The 10,602-nt window shown below is 39.7% G+C and overlaps 1 protein-coding gene across 2 annotated transcripts; it reads right to left on the bottom strand.

The window, feature by feature from the left end:
• Positions 1 to 3,372: 3,372 nt before the first annotated feature.
• LOC115796684 (uncharacterized) lies at positions 3,373 to 10,096 on the bottom strand. 2 transcript variants are annotated; one of them, XM_030753050.1, is made up of 10 exons: positions 10,006 to 10,096; positions 8,507 to 8,602; positions 7,660 to 7,797; positions 7,370 to 7,548; positions 7,152 to 7,288; positions 6,740 to 6,833; positions 6,235 to 6,564; positions 5,990 to 6,155; positions 5,790 to 5,914; positions 3,373 to 5,200 (listed from the first exon to the last, which is right to left on the bottom strand). In XM_030753050.1, exons 2-10 carry the CDS (start codon positions 8,598 to 8,600, stop codon positions 4,883 to 4,885), a joined length of 1,581 nt encoding a protein of 526 aa, XP_030608910.1. In that variant the 5' UTR covers positions 8,601 to 8,602; positions 10,006 to 10,096; the 3' UTR covers positions 3,373 to 4,882. The 2 variants fall into 2 exon arrangements, with proteins under 2 accessions (XP_030608910.1, XP_030608908.1); XM_030753048.1 differs by lacking the exon at positions 10,006 to 10,096 and having other exon boundaries at positions 8,507 to 8,806.
• Between the last annotated feature and the right edge of the window lie 506 nt (positions 10,097 to 10,602).

The following is a 10,602-nucleotide window of genomic DNA, read 5'->3' on the forward strand; positions in this document are numbered from 1 at the left end:
CAGTACTTCGACTTTTACCAAAGTATTTTTTAACATGTACTTCTACTTAAGTACAGAATGTCAGTACTTTTGCCACAACTGCCAATATAAGCAAAGACATTACAAATAAAAGCACACAGAAACATCGGAATCACCTTATGGCAGACGATCACTTTTTGGCACAACACCGGCAGCTGTTGAAAGTAACTAATGAAGTAACTTGTAATCTAACTTAGTTACTTCTAAAATTAAGTAATCAGTAAAGTAACTACGTTACTTTTTAAAAGAGTAGTCTGTAATCAGTAATCGGATTACTTTTTCAAGGTAACTATACCATCACTGATAACAGTATTTTAGAACACCCATCCAAAGACAGAGACAAGTAAGAGATAAGTGTTCCATGGCTTTGCTGCCATCAAAAGGCTCTAACATTTAGACCACCCATCCGAAGATAAGTGTTCGGTGGCCTTGCTGCCGTCACAGGCGTTGCCATTTAAGGGATAACAGAGAAACAATGCGAAACAATAAGACAGGTAAGGAAAAAAATCATCTCATAATTGGCCCCATAATGGGGGCACAGTATGAGGTTGCATAGTAAGCACATAAGGCATATAGCATGGGAGCAGTAGGGTGGGGAGGGGCAGGACTGGAAAGGGAGCCAGAGGAGGCAAGAGGGGGGATCGGGCTACTGTGGGGCTGAGTCAACTCCCTCCTCGGCTAACAGTTCTGATAAGAGGTGGAAAAATAAGCAGCTAGGACAAGGAAGACCAGTCCAACACAGATCAGAAGAAGACAGGACGGTGGGGGCGTAGAGCATCTGTTTATAAAGCATCCAGGAGAAAAACTGAGATAAGTGGCAGTCCAAAGCAGTACTGATTAATTTGTTGACAGCCTTTAGTCTCTCTGGTACCTCTAAGTGGCAAAGAAAATCCAATCCGATCATCTGAATCCTCTTATTCAATCCTTCTCTGTGCAAAAACAGGTACCTCTCCAAGATCTAATCCCTCCAATCAGCTCCAGATATAGTGAGTCTGAGTTTGAGTCTGTACCTTTCTGCATAAGCCGTCATAAGCAGCCTTACCACAGCCCAACAGCTGCCCAGACTTCCTGAATTGTAACGACAAGCCAGGTGTCTCCAGGTCCAATTCGGAGAAACCCCAGTGTCAATAAGCCAAATGTGTGTGTCCTCCATCAACAGTGCGGCCAGGCACGTCATCTTCCACACCACACAGGAATCCATAAAGTAGCCAGCCGGGAATGTCAATTGGATAAGAGGGAATAGGTTCTCCTTTCCCCAAACTCCTCATGGTGAAAATTTGATCAAAATAATGGCATTGAGAGACCAGCTGACCAGATCCATAATTATGAATTGTAGTTTGGAAGTTTTGTGAAGAGAGGCTCTAATTAGCAAAGCAGCAAAGCAGGATAAAAAAGGAAGGGCTGGGAAGAGAAGAAAAGTGTGTCCGCCTCCGCTGAGGAGCTGAAGAAAAAGTTTTTATCCAGGTTGACAGAAAGAGAACGCCCCCACTTTGCTATTGGGAGGGAGACTGAATCATCAGTTTTTAGTAATAATTTATATAATTTTGTCAACAATTCTGGGGTACCAGAGGTTTAGAAATTCTGTTACCCATGTAGGTATTTCTAAATTCAATTGATTGAGATTAAATCTTCCCTGTAAGATGGACTTCACTTGCTGATATTCCAGAAATCTACCGTTGCCAATTCTATATTTGGATATACGTTCTTGGATTGTAATAAGGTTTTCATCTTGGATAATATGTTCTAAATTATTTATACCCTTATCACGCCAGCAGTTATGATGCTTAATATTCGGGCTAATGAAAGGTCGGTCCAAGATTTTACTTTCCCGCAACGTGCCTGTTCTAGATCCAGCCATGGGTTGTCTAATTAATTAAATTAAATTAAATGTTATTTATATAGAGCCAAATCACACAAAACAGTCGCCTTAGGGCGCTTTGTATTGTGGGTAAAGACCCTACAATAATACAGAGAAAACCCAACAGTCAAAATGACCCCTTATGAGCAGCACACAGTAAAAATTCCAGTGTTAATTTCACACCCACAGTGTTAATTTCAACACCGACAAAGTGTCTATATGTGTCCACACTACCTGGTGTTAAAATAACATTTGTGAAAGTGTTAAAAGATTGACACCCATTTTTTTGTTAAATTAACACCAGACATTGTTTACTATTCAACAATACCAGGTGTCACATTAACATTACAGTGGTGTTGGTGTTAAAACGTAATGTTAAAAGTAACACCAGTATAGTGTTACTCACAAACAAAATGTGGTGTTAAAAAGGTAAATTATGCACACCACAAGGTGTCAATACAAACCAAATCCAGTGGAAAAATATATAATAAATATTCAAAACATTACACAGAAATGGAAAGTTTAACTTTTATTAAACCCATTTAAATATTAAAGACCTTCAATGCACAGCTCATATAAAACAGCAGCGGGGCACAATATATGTTATTTCATCACTGTCAGCTGAAAACTGCCTGTCGTAAGGCTGATAATATATCAGATCAGAGATACAGATAACAGCAAACACATCATCCACAATCTCTATTCTGAAAGCATTCAGATGATCATCAAAATACTCTGTAATGACTTTAGCAGTCAAAAGAAATGCTTCATCATCCTTGACTATGATGTTAACAATTTTTTGAAAAACAGGCATTTCATTTTCAGTACTTGTACAGACAATCATTCCAATATGGTATTCTGTTCCAAAGTTTTTCACCCATGAAGCTGTGGATACACAAGGCACATTCAACCTGGGGCAAGACCTTAAGACCTCACTGAAATCTAGTTCACTTATTGGGTAATCTTTAAGAGGACCAAACTGAAACCTTTGAAAGTAAAAATTCTCCCAATGAAAAGCCAGCTGCCTCTGGTGCTTCTTTACCAGTGTTTTGGTTATGTTCTTAAAGATGTTCACAGATTTCTTGAAGAAATTGTGTTTACCTTCAAATCTCATACACCACACATGGATGAGTGGTCCTATTTTTCTGATGCATCTGGGGTAATGAATCATCAGATGATGTTTTGGAATCAGCTTCTTGTCTGTAAATACAGACTTAAAGAGTTTATGATGGTCAGAAATCAAATGCTTTAAGAAATAAGTCATACCATCTGTGATTTTTGGTGAGAACACAATATTGACGATTTGAATCAAGAGAAGAATTACCCTCCAGTAGCTGTTATTCCTATTAATTATATCTCCAAAAATCAAGGGTGTATTGCGTAAGAGGCACCATGACTGAATAGCATTGAGGCCAAGGTCATTGCTACCATCAATTTTGACTGCACTAGGTCTGTTGTTTCTCTCAAGGTATCCATAGTTAAATCTCTGTATCCTTTCTGAAAGGGTGTTTAAATCTATGGAAGTCCTAACCATGTACTGAAAAAGAAGCTGAAGTTCATACTGCACAACACCTTCCAAAAGGTCATGCATAATATCAACTGCGTAATTGTTTGAACAATGAAAATACTGCAGTGCATTAAGAGGACATTCTCTTTTTACACCAAAAGAATGGACAAGAATGGGATTTTGTGCCACAGCATTGAAATGTTCTGAATAGAGCTCTTTTGTGCGAAAAATTAGGTCTTGGTCATCCTCACTGAATACTGACTGAAGCTTTGTTTTATCAGTTAAACAAAATCGACAACAGTAAGTTGCACTGAACGATTCAACCAAGCCAAAAAGGCTATGCAATGCCAAATTATCACCAGTAACCTGAACAATTGAACCCCTTAATGGTGTATCAGAAAATGGGACCTTAATACCTTCTGTCTCGAGACATTTCAAGTCATTAACAAGAGGCTGCAAGACTGGACCAAAACCGTACTTCTTTAAGTCCTCGGCATGGAAAAGAGAAACTAGATGAATGTTCATCAAAACTGAATTGAGTTTAGCTGGCAAATTTCTTAAAATAAAATAAATACAGCCAAGTTTATGTGAACCCCTTTTGGGTCCCAGTGGATTTGCCGTTTCAAAATCATCGTAATACAGCTGTATTTGGAGTGCATGTTCTTGCTCTGAAAATAATGAGTGATTTCTGAGATAGGAACCATCATTGATGTCTCTATATATCCCATCTTCATGACACTTTACCTGTTGAAAGCAGGTACTGAGTTCTTGGTTGGTGAACAATGAATCAAGAGTTCCTAAAATAGGTACATACATAAATTTGTCATTAACAGGAATTTGACTGTATACACCTGTGGTTTTATCCAAACGTGTATCATAACGTACTCCAAGAACATGCTCTACTGGTTCAACAATTTTCCATTTTTTTTCAAAATACTTTTGCCTCTTTCTTTCAGTGTTAAGGTGTGTGAATGGATTTTCTATGTTCTCAAAACATTCTCTGACTTTGTTTAAGGTTTGTTCATTCACCTCAGATGAAAGACACTTAAGAACGGCATCTTGTGCTTGAATATGAACATCATTAACAACCTCCTCCATTGAACAAGTTAAAGACTGCACAATATTTTCAGAAACTCCAGCTGCTTGAACTTGGGCAATAACAGAGCTACACATATCCATTAACTGCTTCTTTTTAGCATGACTTTGTTGACCAACAGAAGAGCTACTCAATGGGTCATGAGCAGAAACATCATCTGTCTCAACACTATCTGTACCAACATTGCCCTTATAAACAGAATCTGTGGCAAATGTGTCTCCATGTGCTTTCAGCAAGTGCTTCTTGAACCCAGAATACGTGTAAAAAACAGATGAACAGCCATGTTCCCCACATTTCAAACGCAATTTGTGCCCTGGATACAAAGCATGACTAAATTTCAAATGCTGGAAAAGAGTTGAACAATTTCTGTGCTGAACCTTACAAATGTAACATGTTAGCATATTCAAGTGTTGTTAATCCTCACTCTAATTTCCTTGACTCTGGGGCTCTCCTTTGTTGTTGCAACATCAATGCCATAAACCGTTGTTTGGATGAATGTGTAGAAGTTGAGGAGGGTTGCATCATAGGACACAGCAAACACAAAGTGTGCCTTAAACAGTTCATCGAAGGCAGCCACTGCAGTCTGTGCCACACAGGGAATGGGCTTCTGATCCAGGATGATGTAGAATTTCTGTATCCTGCTCTTCTTTTCTCCAACGCAGAGGAGGAAGGGCTGTGCAGATCCAACTTTGGCAAGGAAGGTCGCCATGCTTGTCCCCACCTAAGATTGAGAGACAGCATGTTAGAAATGATTGCTCTTATTCCCTCACAAGCAACAAATTAAGGACATTTTATTATTTGTTTTTTTTTTTTTTGGGGGGGGGGGGGGGGGGGGGGGGGCACAGTGGTTAGCACTGCTGCCTCAGTTAGAATACCATCTGGAAGGCCTGGGTTTGATTCCACCTTGGCCCAGGCCCCTCCCTCTCTCCCTGTGTGGAGTTTGCATGTTCTCCCCGTGTCTGCGTGGGTTTCCTCCGGGTACTCCGGTTTCCTCCCACAGTCCAAACACATGCACTTACTGGGGTTAGGTTAATTGGAAACTCTAAATTACCCATAGGTGTGAATGTGAGTGTGGATGTTGTCTGTCTCCCTGTTTTGGCCCTGCAACAGGCTGGCGACCTGTACAGGGTGTACCCTGCCTCTCGCCCTATGTCAGCTGGGATAGACTCCAGCCCCTCCCCCCCCGCAACCCTGAATAGGATAAGCAGAAGTGAATGGATGGGTGGATATTTCACTTTTTAAATTTAGTTTTAGAAAAGTGAGACCTATTTACTGTAAGTGAAGCAAAGTAATTCATGCCAAAAACATACCTTCATGAACTTGATAACACGGTCAGCAGCCTGAGGTGCACTAATTTTTCCCTGTCTTTTCCCCTTCGCGGTTGGAGGCAAGAGATGAACCAGCAGGAGAATAGCTGCCAGGTCACTATCCCATTCTAATGAAATAACACACACCATCTTAAGAATCACAGCATGCAAATGCATATGTAGAGAGATCTATTAATACCTACCATAATCACTTGATTCCTCCTGAGTGGACAGAAGGTCATCCAGATGAGCACTCTGTCGAAGGCTTTTGCTGACAGTGGTGACCCTCGGTTTATAGAATGTTGGCCATCTTGCGATGAACTTCCCCGAGATGTCTTCTCCAAAGAGCATGATGAAGTCCTGCTCAATCTAGCACAGAGAAAAAAAATGCCATCACAATCCAATTCAACAAATCAATCAGTTAATTAAATCTGTCTGAGTTTCTTACTAAGCCTGGTGTATCCAAGAATCTTGGGAAGTGATCCAAGATGAGTGATGACTGGTCCAGATCATGAAGCATATTCTGTCTATGCTTAAATGTTGCCTTCATTTTCTCCCTGACAACTTCCTGGTCTGATGAATGTTTCATCATGGACATTGCTTCTTTGCATCCATCACCAAACAGCTGTTCAGATGTTAAGGTCTCCCTCAGAGTTCTCGGACCGCCTTGATGAGCAGACTTGGAGCTCCTCTTGAAGTCACTTGCAGTGTTACGCTGAACTGTTTTCAATCGATAGGCCAGATAGCCCTGTCCACTGAGAGGATCATAGTAATGCTCCTATCACAGAACAGAACAGACAAGACAAACTGTCTATTACATTCCATTCAAAAGGACAATTACAGCTGGGCTGCAACGGTTAATCGACACCCCCCCCCCCCCAAAATTAATAAAAGTCCAAACAGATTTTGACCCAAGAAGAGAACATTCAGGGTTCCTGCAAATTAATACTCACATAGCCAGTCGGTGAGCCATTATCTTTCAAACTGGGGAAGAGGGTGACAATTCCCAGGGCGTAGGTAATGCGAATGTTGACAGGAGGGACTCTCCTAAAAAACAATTCAATAAAAATATTGCCATTTCACATAGGGATTAAACAAACACACCAACTGTGCAAAGGGTTATGAATAGAAATTATATATTTAATGTATTCAATAAGTAAACTTAAAACCTCTTAAGCCCCTTCTCAGCAATTACAAACTATTTGAATAATCATTATGTTAATTGTTTTTCAAATAATTCTGAAATTTCTGTGGATTTCATACATGTATGTGTTTAACTAAGATGAAATTACAGTGCAACCAGTTGAAAAAATAAAGGTTAAATTCCGCCCCCATACAGATGGCTGAGACTTATTGATTACATACCCATGACTTTCAATCATATCCGCCACTAAAATGTTGACAAGTTTCTTTCTTGTTGGATCAGAGAGACTTCTGGTCTTGTTGTACTCTTTTATTACATCTTCTCCCCCTGGTTTTTGGTGCAGAGCTACATAGACAATCTGCAACAGATTTCACATGTCATCCTGCTATGAATTTTAAAAATGGATCAACGTTCTATTTCCAACCTTGAACCAACTCACATTTTTTGCCATCTCACTGTCAGGTGGTCCTTCAACCAGTCGTCTTCTCTGTGCTTTGGTGTTCTCTGTAATCACTGTAGAAGATGAGCTTGCTGAGCTTGGAGACTCGACTGACGAGAATGAGCCATCTTCAGAACTGAAGGAAGCATCTGTGACCTCACTCTGATCAACAGGGGCCACTGTATAAAATTTAGAAACTTCATTAGTAAACAAATTAAAATAACTTTCGCTTTATATATATTTTTAAATGCATTAGAAGTAACACTTGTTTTAATGCTTTTATGTCTTACCAAAGCGCTCAGTGACTACTTTGAAAGATACTGTAGCAGACCTCAGGAGTTCATCAAAAATATCAGCATCCACATCGACTCCAGATGAGTCCTTCAGGTCTACAGAGACTCCACTTGCCAAGTTGAATTTAGCATGAACTGGAAGGGAACAAAAATACTCATCTTAACCTGCTAATTTAAAACATGGTTAGAACTGTAAAGGGACAATCACATTTATAATTAAAATATATTTCAAATAACATTTTCAGACAATGAGCTGCTGGTTAAAATAGTAAATTTTATCATGAAGTGTTGCCTCTATTGTTGAACACAGTTCACCAAAATTTTACATAACCATTTTTATGAACAATAATGAATGAATTATTACTCCAACAAAGCTCATTACTTCAATAAAGAGAGGGGAATTAATAAACAGGCTGGACATGAGGAACACATAGATGGGCCTAAATCTTTCTACTAAGAATTGTTAGACAAATCCACATCTTCTTTTTTGGGCAACATAAATTACCCCTGTCCAAGTTTTGACATGCCATCCTCCAAACCAATAATTATTTATGCAGTGACCATATTTTATCCTTTAGGTCCAACATGCAATTACACTTAGCAGAACCCACCAACATATTTTGAAATTGGTTAAGAGTTGTTCATTTTTCAACTCCATTACATGACTTCCCAGAGTTTATGTCCCAGACTGTTGGCAAAGGCACGGCACTGGTGCTGATTAAAATGCAGATTCCTAAAGGCCAAAAACTATCTTTATGATGGGGAAAGACATTTGAGTTAGAAAAACTAAGCTTGCTTTATTTAATGGCAGCTTCCATATCAACATAATTAGCACTGAACTTACCCTCTTGAATGAATTTCAAGTAATCATAGCAGTCATCTGTCACTGGAACCCGAACCCATTTCTGGACTGCCTGATGCTCCACCTGCACCAGCATTTCTCCAGAACAAAAATGGACACATTCCAAGCTTTGACAACACATTACAGATATTTTAAAGAAGCACTGGTGCTGAAAACTAATGTTTGACTATAGCTTTCTGAACACAAGTAGCGCTGCAACTATGGATTATTTTTGTAATCAAGTATTTTATTGATTACTTCATCCATTAATCAAGTAATCGGATAAGAAATTATTTTTCATATTAACAGTTCATCTGCATATTTTAACTTCCATACTGCTCATTTTTCTCTGTCTCTGTAAGTCTGTAACTGTGTTTACAGGAACAAGCCCTGCTGTTTTGGACTAGAAAAACGTTTCCTTTCAGGCCACCTGAGCTCACCATCTCAGTAATGGCTGCGCAAGTGCAGACATCACTTAAAACAGCTGCTGAAAAGAAAAAAAAAAAAAAAGAAAAAAAAAGAAACTAACATTCTCTGCACAGCAAGTACAACGCACATGCGCACACCCACAGCACAGCGCAGTGGGGGCGTGGAAAAACCTGTCAGCGAATATCCACTCCAGTTAAAGGGTCCCTAATGTGAATGAAATGCTCCGCTTACACGGAGACACCTAAGCTGCAGCATTAAAAGGAAACATCGAAGCAACAAATTTGTATCGAAGATTTTTAGGATTATTTGAGTTACTCGAGGAATTGTTGCAGCCCTAAATTTTGCATTAAATGTTCAATTTGTGTATCAAAATACATGAAGGTTGGTATTTACCTTTCATGCTTTGATTTTTTTTTTTTTAAATAGAAAGCCTGAAATTTTCCTTTGCTCTTCCCTTTTCCTCTAACTTCTCCCGTTTATGCCGGTTGTCATTTTGATTTCTGTAGCCCACGAAATCAAGTGTGCGCACACCCGTTGTGAATGAAACTGCCCCTGCTCTGTGGTAGATGGCAAATTTTGTTTAAATGATATAAGCGCAAACGGCGATGATAGCGAGCTAGCCCAGGCGGAGTCAGCTCCTGTTTGTTAAATGCAATGACAGCAGAGGTCCAAAAGTAAAACTATGAAATCCTCAGCCGTGCGCGAGGGCGCCTCAGCAAGGTTCAGAGCCTGGCGATCAATGGCTAGCTAGCATGGTTTTTGGAGGGAACGTCCCCCACGTCCTCTTGAAGGCTCATTAGCAGTTTGTATTGCTAGCTTTGTAAATGCACACATCGACAATATTTAAGGCCATACCGCCAGACGTGTCATATTTACGCTGTAAAATGACTACTAGAACTGACCAAATATAACATTAGAATTCAAATTTACCGCTCCCTAGATTTGGTAAAATGGCGGGACCTTGAATTTGGTGAACTTTCCATTCAAAATAGGTTAAATATAGTATATTTTTTGATGTCACAAACTAAAAAGCACATTTCTATCAAAACATCAAGTCTGGACATTTAGCTTACCTTTAGGAAGTAATTTTGTCTTCTGCGGGTTAAAAGAAACGGTAATGTCCGACCGAGCGACTGCTGGAAACCGACAGAAAGCAGACGGCACTTTGCAGCCGTAAAGCGAAGGCGTGGCTTAAGCAACACCAACTAATTAACGCTTGAATTTAACAACTTAAATATGTAAGAACTTACACCGGCAGTGTTATTTTACAGCTGTGTGTTGTTAATACAACACCAACACTTTTTATTTAACACTACACCTAAGATTTTAACACTGGCATTTTTACTGTGCACTTGGCAACAGTGAGATGTAAAAACTCCCTTTTAACAGGAAGAAACCTCCAGCAGAACCAGGCTCAGGGAGGGGCAGCCATCTGCCGTGACCGGTTGGGCTGAGGGGAGAGAGACAAAACAAAAGACAGATTGATCAGATTGAAGCATCAATACCCATCAATTAATTTTTGTCCTCTGTGGGGGACATGATATTCAGCCTTATATTTTAAGAATTACATTTGCAATCTACGATAGTCCCACTGTACTGTACAGAAGACATCCTGGGCTTTCTACTGATGTCACATTTGTGGAGGTGTGGCTAACAGAGCACATCCCTTT

Source organism: Archocentrus centrarchus, chromosome 18 (assembly GCF_007364275.1).
Source record: "Archocentrus centrarchus isolate MPI-CPG fArcCen1 chromosome 18, fArcCen1, whole genome shotgun sequence".
In the NCBI taxonomy this organism is placed as follows: domain Eukaryota; kingdom Metazoa; phylum Chordata; class Actinopteri; order Cichliformes; family Cichlidae; genus Archocentrus; species Archocentrus centrarchus.